The 16537-nt window shown below is 41.0% G+C and overlaps 1 protein-coding gene across 6 annotated transcripts in view; it reads left to right on the forward strand.

The window, feature by feature from the left end:
- Positions 1-1335: 1335 nt before the first annotated feature.
- PRMT3 (protein arginine methyltransferase 3) overlaps positions 1336-16537 on the forward strand; it is a 135581-nt gene continuing 120379 nt past the window's right edge. For 5 of the 6 annotated variants that reach the window (XR_011541260.1, XR_011541261.1, XR_011541262.1 and 2 more), the window contains exons 1-7: positions 1366-1618; positions 1800-1941; positions 3509-3591; positions 5247-5296; positions 5924-6026; positions 12394-12553; positions 13846-13990. Coding sequence is in view for 2 of the 6 variants with exons in the window: in XM_070624507.1 (XP_070480608.1) it covers positions 1591-1618; positions 1800-1941; positions 3509-3591; positions 5247-5296; positions 5924-6026; positions 12394-12553; positions 13846-13990 (711 nt within the window). In the remaining 4 variants the exon portion in view is untranslated. Of the gene's footprint in view, positions 1619-1799; positions 1942-3508; positions 3592-5246; positions 5297-5923; positions 6027-12393; positions 12554-13845; positions 13991-16537 lie in introns of all 6 variants that reach the window. The other variant, XM_070624508.1, reaches the window with a different exon arrangement.

The following is a 16537-nucleotide window of genomic DNA, read 5'->3' on the forward strand; positions in this document are numbered from 1 at the left end:
AGCTCCTCCCAAGGCCAGCATCCCGGGCCAGCAGACATTCTGACAGTGTCCTAGAATGTAGGGGCGCTTCAACACCAATACCCGATGGGTCCTGTCCTCTAAGGTTTATAGTTAAGGGAGAAGATGACATTCACAGAGTGTTGCAATAATACAAGGCATCATTCTCACTCAGCAAATTTACTGAATACCTACTATGAGCTACGGCGCAGTGCTGTGGGGCAGACCTAAAGTAGAGAAAACAAGTAAGCGAATGGTAGGCGCTAAGACAGAAACTAATGGGGGCTGCTGGAATGGCAGTGGACCCTACGTGGGAGATGGTCCCAGGGAAGAAAGCCTTTCCATTTGCAGCGCATTGTCAGCAAAGGCCTTGAGGTGGAAGGTGATTAGCACTAACAGAAGGTTGGAGGGGGCGCCCAAGGTGAAGGGTTGAGTTGAGATGCATGTCAGGCGGGGTTATGCAGAGCCTAGTCGGCCGGCCGTCAATGCCATCGGATAAACGTGCCAGGCGCGCAGTACTAGCTTCTGGGACGAGAGCTGCCGCCACTCCCACCTAACAATGCGATGGTTGAATACATGTGAGGAAGGGAAAAAGGCATGAGGCATGGGAATGTTTGTCTCCTTCCCACACAACAGCCAGGATGTTCCTCTCTAAACACATTAGTGAAAAAAAACCAAACACGTGACCGCATCACTCCCTTGCTTAATCAAACAGGTCACCGGCTTCCCGCTGTTTAGGGTAAGTAAAATGAGCACGTGTCTAAGCACTCTGCACGTATTAACTCATTTTATCCCTGGTGCAGCATTCTCCCCGTTTGTAGCTAGGAGATGGAGGCGGGGCGCGGTCGGGCGGCTGCTCGAGATCACAGTTGGAAAGTGACAGAAGCAGGATTCTAACCGAGTAGGGGCTGCAGAGTGCAAGCTCTCACCCAGCCGTCTACTTTAAAAGACTGAAGTCCCGCGACAGCCCGCGGGGCTCTGGCCCTAGGTGGTCTCCACAAGCCCCCACGGGCTCCTGCGGTCCCCTCGCGCGCTGCACCCGCGGGCACCACGGAGCGAGCGACCCGAGTTCCGCTCGGCCTCCTCCGCCACCAGGGGGCGCCGCGGGTGGTCGTCCCTCTAGTAACCCCTCATCCCTCGAGTACCGGACGCACTGAGGGCGCGACCCCGACAGCGAAAGCGCTGCGGCGTCTCCGCCTCCGAGGTCAGGGCGGCGCCCAGGGCATCCCGCCAACACCCCCGCGGCCCGAGGAGACGGAAGTCACGCCCAAGCCCGCGCCGCTCAGCCCCCCTGCAGCGCTTACCCGGCGCGCACTGCGCCAACCCTGCGGCAGGAGGAGGCGGAGCCCGGGCCCTCGCCCCGCCCATCTAGCTCACGTGACCAACGCCGCGGCCTCGAGGCCGGAAGCTCTCAGGCGCCGGCGGGCGCGCTCTCGCGTTCCCGGCGTCCGAGACCTTCCTCACGCCCCGCCCTGCCGCGCGCTCCCGGCTGCGCTCGTCCCCGCGGCCCAGAGAGCCCGGCGGCGGCTGCGCGCGCGCGCTGCCCGGCACGGTCCCCGCCCCCAGGCGCACCGGCTCCCGGGCAGGACGGCCATGTGCTCGCTGGCGTCGGGTGCTCGCGGTGGGTACCCCAGACCCTGCAGCACGGCTGGCCCAGCCCCGGCTCGCGCCGCCGGGGGGCCGCGGACAGGCCGCCCTCCTCCTGCGCCCCCGGGACGCGGAGCCGGGCGGTGGGCCCCGCGGGAGGGCGGCGGCGGGTGGGCTCCCGGGTCGAGGCCTCGCTGACCGTGTGCATGTGCTAGGCGGCCGGGGTGCCGAGGAGGAGGACGAGGACCTGCCCGCGCTGTCCGACAGCGGCGACGAGGCCGCCTGGGAGGACGAGGACGGGGACGAGGCTGGCCTCCCCCACGACAAGCAGCAGACCCCCTGCCTGTTCTGTGACAGGTTCGTTAGCCCGCCGCAGCGCCGCGCGCTCAGGAGTCGCCCGAGCGGCTGTCCCCGAAGCCCGGGCCCCGCGCTCGGAGGGAGGAGCCCCGGTCACCGGGGGAGGGGCCGTGCGCTGACGCCCGGCGATGCCACCTCTCTTCCGCGGGCCTCAGTCTCCCCTCGTGTAAAATGAGAGGGCTTTGGACCACTCCTGGTTGTGCACCTTTGTCACCTGAGACACTTAAAAACACAGATGCTAAGCTCTGCCCCTCAGTCCTTACAAATCAGGGATGGCGTCCAGGAATATTCTCTTTGTAAAGATGCTCCCGCTCTCAGAGGTGATTGCAGTGAGTCACGAGTTTGGGAGTCCCTAAACTGGGTAATCCCCCGGGACCCCTCCAGCTTTAGCATTCCGTGACTCTGACAAGCAGAGGGCTTCTCAGGTGTAAGGTTTCCTTGTGAGCCGTTTAAAGGATCACTTTCCTAGCTAGGGGCTCCCCACCTGTTGAAGGGAAGGAATTGATAAGCTTAGGGAAAAAGCGACTGCGATATCAATAGCTTGTTCAGGTCACAGACCTTGTTCCATGTTTGTCTTAATATCCAAATCCGTGTTCTTTCCACTTAAAATTCTGCCTCTTCATCTCAACAAGCCTTGACGTTCGTTGGCCGCTGTCCTGGGCTCGTGGGCATGAAAGAGGCCTGCTTAGCATTGACCAGTGTTGCTTTACGAAACTTTTTCCAGTTTCCCATGAATCTAGGCCTGGTGCTGACTGGTGGTGTGTCAGCTCCTCTTGATTGGGCGTTGCTCTCACGCGTAGCCTCCTCTGGTTAGATGTAGAGCATCTGCATGTACTCTAGTCATAAAATAATATTTATTGAGTGTCAGGGGCATACTTCTTTATGACAGGCTGCATAAATACTGCAAAAATAACCTGTCTGGGTAAACATTTGTTGAAAGCTAACTGCGTGTATGTGCCAGGCATATAGAAGAGGGGTGCGGCTTCTCTGCTGGGTATTGCTATCTTATATGTCCCTCAGCTTTGCAGGTCACATAATAAAGAGGCTTGGTCCTCACAATGTCTGTAATGCAGAAACTTTGGGAACACTGCAAGATCACTTTTGAAATATGGCACTTTGGGAATATGCCAGCTGTAAAATTACGTTTGATGCTTTATTTCTAAAAGCAGTTTGAGCTGTGCCAGTTCAGAGCCTTTGAAAGCAGTGTTGATCCTTAGAGGACAGAAAAATTTTGTGTAGGGAATTTTCATGTCTTGAGGGAAACAGAATGTACCAAAAGGAGTTCTCTTTCTTAAAAGCCTTTTGATAAATTCCTTGCTATCATTTGGCAAATAAGTTAACTTCAGCATTTAAAGGGTAGTTAGTTTTAGTTGTAAATGGAACTCAGAGATATCAATTCCCTTGAGAAGTTCTGGGTTCCTCTTATTTACAGGCATGTTTGTTTTTTTCTTAATTGGAGATAAAACTAGAAGGCAGCAGAGTAGGAGGGGAAGTGTATGTTTAACATGACATCAGTATTTAGACTTCTTGGGGGACTATTCCATGAAGCTGTTTCTTGATTTTTCAGGTTGTTTACATCTGCTGAAGAAACATTTTCACACTGTAAGTCTGAGCATCAATTTAATATTGATAACATGGTCCATAAACATGGTGAGTATTTTTTAGAGCAAAGAAAATTTTAGTTGTGAAATTTAAGTTTAAACTTTATATTTTTCCAGACCTTTCCTTTTCTATACAAGTCCAATATAATGAAACATATAGCAACAATGTGTCTTAAGACAATGGAGTTTTTTGGACAAGTGGCCTTTAAGGAGAGATTAATTATATTCTTCTAGATAAGGTTTACTGTATTAAAGCTTATATAGGCTTCACAACTTAAAAGGGGGAAAAAAAACCCTTGGCATGTGATTGTCTTTTTATCATATTAGAATTAAAGAGATCAAGAAAGTAGATTAGAATTAGAGCAAGGATAGAGGTGGACTTTGGAAAAGGAGGTGGGTCATTATGAAAAAAGTCAACTCATCAGGCAAAGCATAACATGAACTTCAAGTCATAGAAGGTTGAGTTTGATAAGGAGTTTGGTAAGAGAGTATGTAGAATGGAGTGATGAAGTTAAGGTGGTAAGCAGAATATTTAGATGATTCTTTTGAATCTTGCGTTTAGACATACTTACCTTACAATTAAAGCCTTCCACTTCTTTAAATGAATAAAGAAGAGCTGCACTATTCCACTCAAATTAACTAAATACAGAATTGGTTTTTTGCTCCATGTATTTACTAACAACTAGAAAAGACATTAGGTAAACATGTAATATAATGTTTATAGATCATGAATAAGACATGAATAACTTAGTCTCATTGTTTTTTTTCATGTTTCTAATGTGCATTTTTAAAGATTTTTTTTTCCTTTTTCTCCCCAAAGCCCCCCAGTACATAGTTGTATATTCTTCGTTGTGGGCCCTTCTAGTTGTGGTATGTGGGACGCTGCCTCAGCGTGGTTTGATGAGCAGTGCCATGTCCGCGCCCAGGATTCGAACCAACGAAACACTGGGCCGCCTGCAGCGGAGCGCGTGAACTTAACCACTCGGCCACGGGGCCAGCCCCTCTAATGTGCATTTTTAAACTGAATTGGAATCATACTTTAAATATAATTGTGTATTTTTTCACTTACCAAATAGGGGTTTTTCTACACTATTGTGCATATAAAACATTTTGTGTGTGCTGCTCTGTTCCTCATAATAACATTTCTCGCGACAGATAATAACCAGGTGGTTAGATATGCCGTTGTTTCCCTTGCTGCTTCATTTCTGGAAAGATGAGGACCAGATAACAAGCCTCATTATTTTTTAATTTGCACCATTTAACTTAATGAAAAGCTAGTATGTTTTGTATACTCCATGTCTTGGCGAAATTATAATTTGGTAGGCACCATAAAAATTGGGGATTTAGAAACTTTCAGTTCTAAAATCAACTGCCACATACTTGGTAAAATCCAAGACCTGATTTTCCTGATTTGTATTGCTCTGACAGATGAGGAGAAGAATTCTAAAAATTAATTTCTCGTTTTTCAGAAAGGCAAGAAAAGCATTTAAAAATTTGTCATCTCTGGCTGTTTTTAAATTAAAATATTCAGAAGTATCAAAGTTACTATTTGTCATTCTTAATAATAAATTCAAAATATTATTATAAGTGGTAGGTATAGGGCAGAAATATTTTATTGTTTAACCAGAGAAGCATTTATAGAGCAGGCCAGTTAAGCAAAACTTATCTTAAAATAGGTAAACTATCTTTTTTTTTCCTCTTTAGGACTTGAATTTTATGGCTACATTAAACTAATAAATTTTATTAGACTTAAGGTAAGTTGGTAGCTTAATTTATAATTTTGTTTCAAAACTAAAGAAATACCGCAGTGACTGTCAATGTGCTGATTTTTAAAAGAGCACGAGGAGCTGCTATAGAAGGAACTTATGAATTTGGCGCTCATCGTATTGTGGGAATCACGGATGTTAGGAGCTAGCACAACATACGGCGCCAAGTGAATGGACACAATACTTAAGTGTTGTTTTTAATTGAGTCTAAGAGAACAATCAATGTTATGTGAAAATGTAATTCAGTGCCAGATAAAGGGAAATACTGATAGTATTTCTGTAAAATCAGAAGTAATTTCTAGTGTGGTTTTTTTAAGTACCTTGGGTGTTCTTTTTGTTCTTTTTTCTATTCTATTCAATTGATGTTTATATTTCCTTTCCCCCAAAGCCAAACAATATAAAACTGTGCATTGAAACCATTAATTAAAGCACTTGTCCAATCAAGTTAATGCAATGACAGGTGAACCTAGACTCCTTAAATAAAGATTTTGCATAATCTAGACGTGATTTTGTGTAATATATACATGATTTCATCTGTTTAATTTTCCTAGCTTTTGCTGGGAAGATTTTGCGATTATATGCAATGAAAAAACATGCAATTAATTTTATATCCAGAATCCTACAGTTGAGTATATGAATTCCATATACAACCCAGTGCCTTGGGAGAAAGAAGAGTATTTGAAGCCAGTGTTGGAAGATGACCTTTTACTTCAATTTGGTAAGATGAGCTTACTGTATCTACTGTAATGTAGCGTCATTTATTATGGCAAAATAGTGGTTAGATGTTCTAGGAACATTTATTTTGTTAATCCTCTAAAGATCTCATCAGGTAGTTGGTTGCAATAGGAAAGTCAAGTCACTTAAGAACTGCCAGTCACAGTAAGTCACGAAGGAGGAATTTGGGAATAGGAGCTCCTTTAAACATTGTGTACAAGACATTCTGAAACATAGGGGGACTGCAGAGAATAATTTTTAGTTGTTAGATTGATTTTGAGTCTAATTAGAATTGACTAAATTTTTAATTTAGCTAGTTTAAATTAACTAAAATTTTTTAATCAGTAGATTTAATAATACTTAACAGATTTAAGTAGATTTAATAATATTTGCTGCTTTTATCTCATGTATTCAGATTGGATAAGTGACTTTTCTTAAGACATCTAATTTACTGAGATTTTGGTTTGATGTGGCTCAGATTTAACTCAGACTTCCATGAGCTCACCCCGTACACTAACTTACGTCTCCCTTTTGGCAGGATCACTCTCATTTCTTGACTGTAGCTTTCTTCCTTAGTTACTTGCTCTGTGCTTTGGTTCATTTCTTATTGAACAGGGATCTTGTGAAAATTCTCTTGGCCTTTTATAGATACTTTATAGGTCTGATTTATTGGAGTTAAGTGATTTATTTATTTTTTTAATTTATACTTCCTTTCATGTTTCTTGTGCCAGTGGGGTGAAATAGAGGGTTTGCTGTCTTCAGATCAACGAGACATTCTGAACAGACAGTAGTTTGACAGCGTGTATTTGAGCAGGTCTTTGATTAGCAGGAACTGTGGAAAACCACTCATTTCCTTGAGAAGTTCCATCATTAAGTTGTGTGGTGGCGTGATGCAGTACAGTAGTGAGAACCTTAATGTGGGCTTCAGGGGCTGTGTGACCTTGGGCAAAGCACTTAAGCTTTCTGGTTTTAAGTCCTCATTTATAAAGTGAGGAATTAGGGCCAGATTTCTGAGATTCTTTCTAGCTCTAAAATTTGATGAGTCCCAGGTTGATTCTTTCCCGTTTTTACCACTTCTCTTTAATCTCATGTCTCCTCAGAGTGACCAAAGTGGTCTCTTTGATAAATGACAGAGGGCCCACTGGTGTTCTTTATGACTTCCTGAATTCAAAATCATTTATTAAACACAGATTGAAAGTCAGATGTTAAATGCTTTAGGACATGAAGAAAGGAATGTCACAATGCTTCCCATAGAAAGCCCACAGTATAGTAATAGGAGTGTTTTTTTTTAAAACGTCTATTCTGTATTAGAAGGTCAAATATGATGAGTTTTGTGAGAAGTAGAAAGGCAGTGCAGTTCAGAAGAGGAGGAGATTACTCAGATCAAGAGATACTGAGTGCTGTGTGCTGGTCACTGTGGGTACAGGTCAGTATTGAACTCGAGCTCTCCTAGGGTATATCAACTTAATTTCTTTCAGCCTTAATTTTAATTTTCAAAAAGGTGATAATGACATCTACATTCTAACATTGTTGCAAAGGTAATACGTATTAGCATAGTAGCTGTCAGAGGGTGAGTGCTTAGAAAGGAGAACTTTTTGTTCTTGGTAAATATATAGGTTCCAGAGGAGTTTAGGTGAAGAAGTAGTGACTGAGATCGGGGACAGGTAAAGAGGCCTAGTAAAGGAAGTGGAACTGGACATGCTCTTGCCTGCACTGCCCGCATTCTCTCAGTCTGTACCCCTGGCCATTCGTGGGGAGAGATGGAGGAGGAGGTCATCATTCTCCTGGCTCCAGGCCTGGTTACTGACCATTTCACCTCCACTGTCGTTCAGTAAATGTTTATTGAGCATCTGCTAAGTGTTCGGCATTGAGGATATGAAGATGACTAAACACTGTTTCAGTCCTTCACTAAAGGGAGATGACTAAGAAAGTAGGCAATGAAGTACAGTATAAGGAGGAAAAAGTAATTTTATGATGGAGAAACCTGGTAAACACTGCCTTAGCCAGGTAATCAAGGTCAACATCATCAGCGATAGGCCACGTTAATAGTATGTACCTTTGAGACGATGTGATGAGAAGGGCACTTTAGCTCTGTGGTCTTCCTCCCAAAACACATAACCTCAGTCTAACCGTGGAAAACATCACACACAAAGTGAGGGACATTCTACAAACTACCTGACCAGTGCCCCTCAAACTAAGGTTACCAAAAACAAGGCCTAAGAAACTGTCATAGCCAAGAGGGGCTTAAGGAGACATGACTACTAAATGAATTGTGATATCATGGGTGGGATCTTGGAACAGAAGGGGGACATGAGGCACAAATTAATGAAATCTGAGTGAGTAAAATGGAGTTTGGTTAAGTTTTTTAGAAAGTATGGTATAATATTTGGAATATATTCCACGAAGGGTTAATATCCTTTTATACATAAAGAAGTCTTAAAAATTGAAGGAGAAAGGATCGAATACATGTTAGAACAATGGGGAAAAATACCTGGTTAGACAGTTCACCCAAAAGGGTATAAAAATAACCCAACGTCAAAGTACCATTTCTCACCTGTCAGACTGGGAAAACTTTTTTAAACATGACAACACGTTTTGTTGAGAGGCTGTGGAGAGACAGCCACTGTCATACAGTGCTAGTAGAATGCATATTTGGCAATACCTCAACAAAACTATATATACACCCACTTTTTAACCCAGCAGTCTCACTCATAAGAATCTGTCTTGAAGATACACCTCCAGTATTCTGAAAATACATATACACAAGGTTATTCGTTGCAGTGTTGTTATTTTGAAATATCGAAAACAACCGAAGTACCCCTTCATAGGAGAGTGGTTGAATAAGCTATGGTCCATCCACACGGTAGTCTACATCTATTAAAAACAATGAGGATGATCTCTGAACTGATACAGAGTGATATCCAGGGTATACTGTTAAACAAAAAAAGGCAAAGCTCAAAAGAATATCTGTTGTATGATACTCCTCATGTAAGAAAGAAAGGGATTTGAGAAAATGCCTGTGTGCTCATTTGTGCAAAAGAAATACAGGAAGGACAAACTAGAAACTAAAGAGATTCGCTGCTTACTGGCATTAGTGGGACCAGGGAGAAAAGAAGAGCACAGTGGAATGAGGTAGCAGCAATAAGAGGGAGTGACCCTTCTCGGAGTATATATCCTTTTGTCTAGCTCCAACTCTTAGCCCTATAATAATGTTTCTCATGGTCTTCATATAATCAAAAAAATCAACAGTTGAAACAACCAGGATGTGTGTGAGGGCGGTGGTACAGAATGGAATACAAAAACAAACAAATGAACTTAAGCATGTGACAAAGAAATAGTGTAACCACACTGAAGAGGGTGGGGAGGAAGAGAACTACCTGAGTAAGTGGAATGTGACTGGATTTTGTGCTGAGGCCACAGATAAAAAGAACTGCATAAGTGCTGTAATCTAGAAAGGAAAGGTGTTTCTTGCAGGGTGTGAATTAGCAATTCTGACACTTCTTTTGTGTATACTGGAATTGAACAAGTAAAGATATTATGGATATTAGGAGCCAGGTTTCTCTCTGTTGGAGGAGGTTTCAAATCGGGAAATGCGGAAGGATGAAATGAGTCCTGTGGTGATAGATTGGAATCAGTATAAATTCACAGTTCTTAATTTATGCACAGATGGATGGATACAGAAATACAGATGTGTGCATGTGTGGGTTAGTGTACGTACAGGTATTTCCCAGCTCTGTTTGCTGAGAGGCCTAGAAGAACCCCAGTAGCAGTGAGCATCCCTAGTGCCCAGATCTCGATCTATAGCACCATTCTGCAATAAAAGGAACCAAGGCCTCTCAGACAGGTGCATTCCATGGATGGGGCAGGGAAAATATGAGAGGAGTCTGGGACATCTTGTGCCGGAAAATAAGGAAGTACTTGAACAGGTGGAGAAGGAGGGGACTTAGCAAAAGAACACTGGTGCCCGCCTGAAGGAGCTCCTCGTGGCCACCGCTGGGATAATTTGAGCAACACGGAAGATGGTAGTATTGGTTTTTAACCCACGGGATTAAATAAATATCCATGAGTCCACACTGACAGAAATAATCAACCAAATAAATAAGTGGAGAAGGAGCAGCTCACCTTAGAGTAGAATTCCTGTTAATAGATGTTGAAAAAGAGAGAATTAGAAAATCAGCAGTAGGCAAACACCACAGTAATAACTTGCAGAAAAGACCCACCAATGGATGCTAAGATTAGCAGGCAAAAATTTAGGGCGAAACAGGATTTGCGTAGTTCAGACTCTCTCTCCCTAGAAATTTATTAACTACAAAGGAGATGTTCCCTTTTCAGTGGAGAAATCCAGCAGACCCCACCACAGCCAAAATCAGTGGTGATGAGGTATATTGACACCACGAGCCCCTTGGTATAATGCACTGAGGACACAACATTTTTTCTCTGCTATTCTTGCCAAAAACATATAATTTCATTCCAAACGTGAAAAAACATCAGAAAAACCCAGGTTGAGAGACATTCTAAAAATAACTGATCGATACTTTACCAAAGTGTCAAGATAGAGTTACTGGGTGCAGTGTTGCTATAAAGAATCAGCTCAAGGTGCTGAATGTTTTTGTTCAGATCTTTTATGTCTCTTGGGTTTTTTTAAATCTAGTTCTTTCAGTTGTTGATAGGGGTTTATTTAAATCTCTGACTGTGGTTGAAGGATTGTCTGGTTTTGCCTTTAATTCTGTCAGGTTTTGCTTCATGTGTTTTGGAGCTCTTCTGTGAGGTTTGTTCATAATTGTTATGTCTTTCTGATAAATTGCCCATCTTTTGTGGTAGTTCTCAGCTGCCAAAATGAAGTGTCGGGGTGATTTGAGCCTCCTGAGATGGAATGCAGATGTGGAAATTCCTCTTCCTGGATGTGGTTTAGGATTCTAAATTGGACTGTTTGGATAAATTACACTTGCGAATCTGAATGTTTACTGAATCCTTTCTCCTTTTCAAATCTATACATTTCACCTTTAGTATATGATTATCTACATATTAATCCTAAAGGTTTTTATTCTAACTTTTATTACAGCAGAAAGCAAAACAGAGAAACCAATTTCCTTGTTCAGTTATAATCCATAACTTAAACTAACAATGTGGTTTGCAAACGGTTTGAAGAATTTTGGGGAAAACAAGATACACAATGATAGAGTAGGAAGTAGAAACTATGGTACACGATCCTTAAATAGTTTGGAAATATTTTGTTGCTCTCATTAATTTTTGGTGAATTAAGTAGTGACTGAATCTATAGTTTTAAAATGACTTAGTATTCTGCAAGACTGACTAGAGGTTAGTGGTGCCCTGCCGTGCTTTTTTAACAGGAAGTTCAACTTAGGCTCTAGTCTCTAAGTTATTATGTTATCATGTATTTGTTAAGCTTAGTTGTTTTGTCCCAACTCTAAAGTGTCACAGCTAAAAACTGAATGGGAAACAAAAAAAGCCATATTTCCCCAGTGTGTTTACTGAGGAGAAAATAAAATAGCTGCATAGTTTTTGTTGGTTTAAATTGATCCGAAAGTTAATTAGACTGGTAAATGTGTGTTCAGATTTTGTAAAACTCGCTAACTCCATATATTAACTTGCGTTTGCAGAATTCTACAGCAGAAGTTAAAGATTTATATATAGTGAAATTAAATTTAAATCAAGAGTTTTTAATAATATTAGGAATTAGGATATTTAATGATGTCAGCAGTAAGATGTTGATGTATAGATTGTGCTCCTCCTACCCAGGATGAAAAAGTTATTGAATGTATGGAATTCTCTATCTGCACACTCTCATTACGGAATATGTCATTTAGTACCTCTTATTCTACAGATGAGGACCCGAGGCTGAGAGGCGGCCTCGTGTAGTGGCAGGAACATGGGCTAGGAAGGCGGGCAGGGGTTCGAGGCTTACTTCCTTCATTACACAGCTCTGTGACTTTGGGGTAGTCAGTTAATTTCTCTGAAATTTATTTTTCCCGTGCCTTGAAATGAGCATAAATAGGTTTGTTTTGAGAATGAAATGAGATGTATTGAAAAGTACCTGATGATCAATAAATATGAGGGTTTTTTCTTCCACTTCTTTGTTTCTTCCTGGGTTTGGTTGCTGAGAGTCTGCTTTTCTAATGCTTATATTTGTGTTCAATTTAGCCAGCTAATGAAAAAAGACTAACAGCATGCTCTTTAGATTCAAATGGAAACACTTTGGCTAGTAAATATTTATTTAATTAAAAGTACTTTTACTAATTTTTCTCAGTTTGTCGCATAATAGGCTCTTAGTATATATTTATTCCTAATATATTTATATGTACTTCATTGTTATAAGATGGCCTGATAATTATGTCCATTTATTTCTTTAGATGTAGAAGATCTTTATGAAGCGGTGTCAGTCCCACTCTCATACCCCAATGGACTCAGTGAAAATACATCTGTTGTTGAAAGATTGAAGCATATGGAAGCCAGGGCTCTGTCTGCCGAAGCTGCGTTAGCTAGAGCACATGAGGATCTGCAAAAAATGAAGTACTTTATCAATCTTAGAGAAAATTAATTGTTTAGATCCCTAAAATAATACGACTAATAACAAGGTAGAATATGGGCAACATTTCATATACTGGAAAGCACATTGTAGATATTTAATTTTAGTAATACTAAAGATACACAACATTTTTATATGTTGTGGATATAGTCGATTAACATAAAATTCTGTAGTTTTACCTGTTCTCATAGACTTCTTTATAATTATTTCTGTACTAATGGCAATTGCTCTGGGGAGTGTTGTTGTCTTGAGTGCTTTTGTTCTTTGATATGCTTTCCTTTGAATTACCCTGTTTCTAGTAGATTTCTCCATTTTACTTAGGTTTGGGGAAAATACAGGGTTGAAAGTTTGTTTTTAAAGGATCAAAATATAATTACAATGTTGTATTTAATCAGAAAACCAGATACATTGGACTGTTTTCTCCGGTGGGTAAATTAGCGTTCTGCTGGCTTAGTACTTCTCAGAATTTATGTGCTTACGAACCACCTGGGGATCTTGTTAAAGTGGGTTCTGATTCAGGAGGTCTGGAGCAGGGCCTGAGGTTCTGCATTTCTGCCAGCTATACCTCCAGCTTTGCCTGTTGGATTTGTAAGTTGATTGCTGTTGCCTGAGTATCCACTTGATGGTTTGCCAGAATGTCCAGCAGGAAGGATAGTATAGCTGATTGTAGGTCCCCTTCCCTGTTTCTGAGATTTTATGCTGGCTAACCTAGTAACCAACAACAGCTCTACTATCTGCCTCTTTGCACTTCTCCCCCATGCACAGCTAATAGATTCTTAATGTGTCGTGATCAGAGAGGGAACTGAATTTTAGAGCTGGAGTGGATGATGTTGGTGTATGTAAATAATTCTCAATTTGGGTCCACTTTCTGCTCATATAATGCTTCCATGAGGTAATATGGTTTTAAAGACTATTAATGGCATTGAAATATACTACATTGATTCACGGCTAAAATAAGATTTTGGAGCAATAGAAATAATAAAGCTGAATAAATGTAATGTGCTTATTTTGTTCAGTTGCAAGCTGTAAACACCTGTAATCTGTGGTGGGCAGTGCTTTCGCGGTTGCAGGAGGAGTGCTTACAGCTGGCTTTGAATGTACCATTGCTTAAGATCCAGCAGGGGGAGCTTTCAGTTGCTTAAGATAGCGTGTGATTTAGAAGGCTCATCACACTCCACACTCCACTCCCTCCCCCTTCTCTTCCTCAACCTCTAGCCTTTCCTTTTTTCATGGTCCAATAAACCTGTCTCAAGGGTGTATTTCAAATTGATTACAGACAATTTGCTCAGGATTTTGTGATGAACGCAGATGTCAGAACCTGCTCGTCATCTACTACTGCCATTGCAGACCTCCAGGAGGATGAGGATGGTGTTTATTTCAGCTCATACGGGCATTATGGGATACATGAAGAAATGCTAAAGGTTAGAGAAGAGCACAAATGCACCAAATCTGTCCTAAAGGAAAAATAGAGTAAAACAGGTTCTTGACACTTATGCTGTAGGAGAACTGCTTTTTTGTGAGGACTGCTTTTTAAATCTCTTTAGTACTTGATAGCTCATCTTATGTTGAAAAGATTACAGAAGCATCAAAGTCATTGTAAATTCCATTTGATATCATTATTAATCTTTATTATGAAATTACTTTTTGCTTGAAATAGAACATTGGAGAAAACAACTGATGAGTTTAGTCTTCTCAAGAGCAACTGTTAAATAGGAACAAATAAATTATATATTTGCCTTTAATGTACAAAGGAAATGATTAATTTTAGTGTTTTAAATAGCAATACTGACTTGAGTGTGGGCAAATAATTCTTTGCTACAAAGTTTAATTATAAATAATTCTCACAATTGTTATGGCATAATATTTTTACGTTTGAAATCATTGATGTATAGAGGAATTTCCTAAATTGGTCGAGTCACATATTTAAATTTGGTTTTAATTTTTGAAATGAGAATGTTTATATGAACTACAAGTAGATTTCTAGCTATACCTAGTATTTAAACACTTTATTGTGTATTATATTGTATATTATAAAATAGCAAAATGTAATTTTTTAACTGAGTAAAACTGAAAGTATGTAACTAGAGTGAAACAAATGTTGCGATATAACAATTATTGAAAATTTTAGATGTTTATGAATTTTAGATGCCACTGCCTTTTCTTCTCTTGAAACCCACCAGCAAAAACTTCCTTCCTAAATCCTTCCTCAAAAGATTGTTTTATTTTGTGGAAGCCCGAAGATTATGTTCCCCTGAAACATGTGCATTGAAAATACCCAGGGATATTTAATAACATGTATGTACGTATTTTATTGAGTCAGTTTTGCAGGATCACGGGGTGGAGGTTTGCTAATTAATAGTGATTGTCTTTACTTGGGGCCTTTTAAAGCAATGGCATGTCATTTCTTTACTAATGACATGTCATGGTTGTGCTTTTTCTTGTCACTTGGGTAATGGCATAGCATTACAAATAACAGTTATCTTATTATAAGTAATAAGTTATTTTAAGCCCAGGGTGAATTTGTTTAAAGGAAATTGACTTACTCTATTTTCTTTGCTAAAATTAATTTTATTGTGTCTAGAATATTTTCTTTAAAGGAGTTAATCTAAGCCTGCATTTGTCATTTTAAATCACTCCATCAATCTAAGTTCCATGAGCCTTTACTGCCTTTGGTATGGAAATTGTGCTGGGTTTTCAGACAGATAAGCTGACTGAGACTCCCAGTAAATGGTGCATGTGCGTGTCCTCACTACAGTTGTCAGGGAGATCCAGTTTGAGTACTTGTTTCCTCATCTCTGTCCTGGACACTTGCAGCTGTGTATCAGTAGCTGGAGGCTCTGCACACTTGATTGGGTATTGTTAAGTCTTTGTGATGTACATGGAGATTTAACAAGTTCCAGCTTGAAGTTTCCAGTGCTCTCTCTTCCTTTTTAGAGAATCACTTAATCCTTATTAATACAATTCTCTCTGTCTTAGTTCCACTTAGCTGTTATACAGTGTAATTACCTCCCTTTGGAAATGACTGAAGTGTTCATAGGAAATATGGACATATTCCATTCAAAAAGAACTGTGCATCCATTTTATATTTTGCTAAGTTATGTACTGTGGATGAATATGAAATGTGCCTTATATTAAGCAATATTTCTTCTGTTTCTTATCAAAACAGTTCTTAGCACACATAATGTGTTCAAGGTTGTACTACTACCAGAATCTCTCCTGATCTTTATAAATAATCTTAAATTGAGAAACCATATATATAGGACTTTTTTTTTTTAAAGAGATTGGCACCTGGGCTAACAATTATTGCCAATCTTCCTTTTTTTTTTTAAGGATTGGCACCTGGGCTAACAACTGTGGCCAATCTTTTTTTTTTTTTCTGCTTTATCTCCCCAAACCCCCCCACCCCCCACCATACACAGTTGTATATCTTAGTTGCATGTCCTTCTAGTTGTGGGATGTGGGAGGCTGCCTCAACGTGGCCTGATAAGCAGTGCCACGTCCGTGCCCAGGATCCGAACCCTGGGCCACCACAGCAGAATGCGCGAACTTAACCACTCGGCCATGGAGCCGGCCCCTAGGACTTATTTTAATGCTTAGAATTTTCCTTGCTTTTTTTTTTTTTTTTTTGGTGAGGAAGATGGGCCCTGAGCTAACATCTGTCACCAATCTTCCTCTTTTTGCTCGAAGAAGATTGTCCCTGAGCTAACATCTGTGCCAGTCTTCCTCTACTTTGTATATGGGATGCCACCAAAGCGTAGTTTGGTGAGTAGTGTGTAGGTCCATGCCTGGGATCCGAACCTGCGAACCCCAGGCCTCTGAAATGGAGCATATGAACTTAACCACTACGCCACTGGGCTGGCCCCTGGCCTTGCTTTTATAGGAATATTATTTGTATTTTTTGTTGCTTAGTCTCTGACATTTTAATGACACTATTTTGGCATATATTGTGATTATAATTATAAATAAAG

Source organism: Equus przewalskii, chromosome 6 (genome assembly GCF_037783145.1).
Source record: "Equus przewalskii isolate Varuska chromosome 6, EquPr2, whole genome shotgun sequence".
Lineage (NCBI taxonomy): Eukaryota > Metazoa > Chordata > Mammalia > Perissodactyla > Equidae > Equus > Equus przewalskii.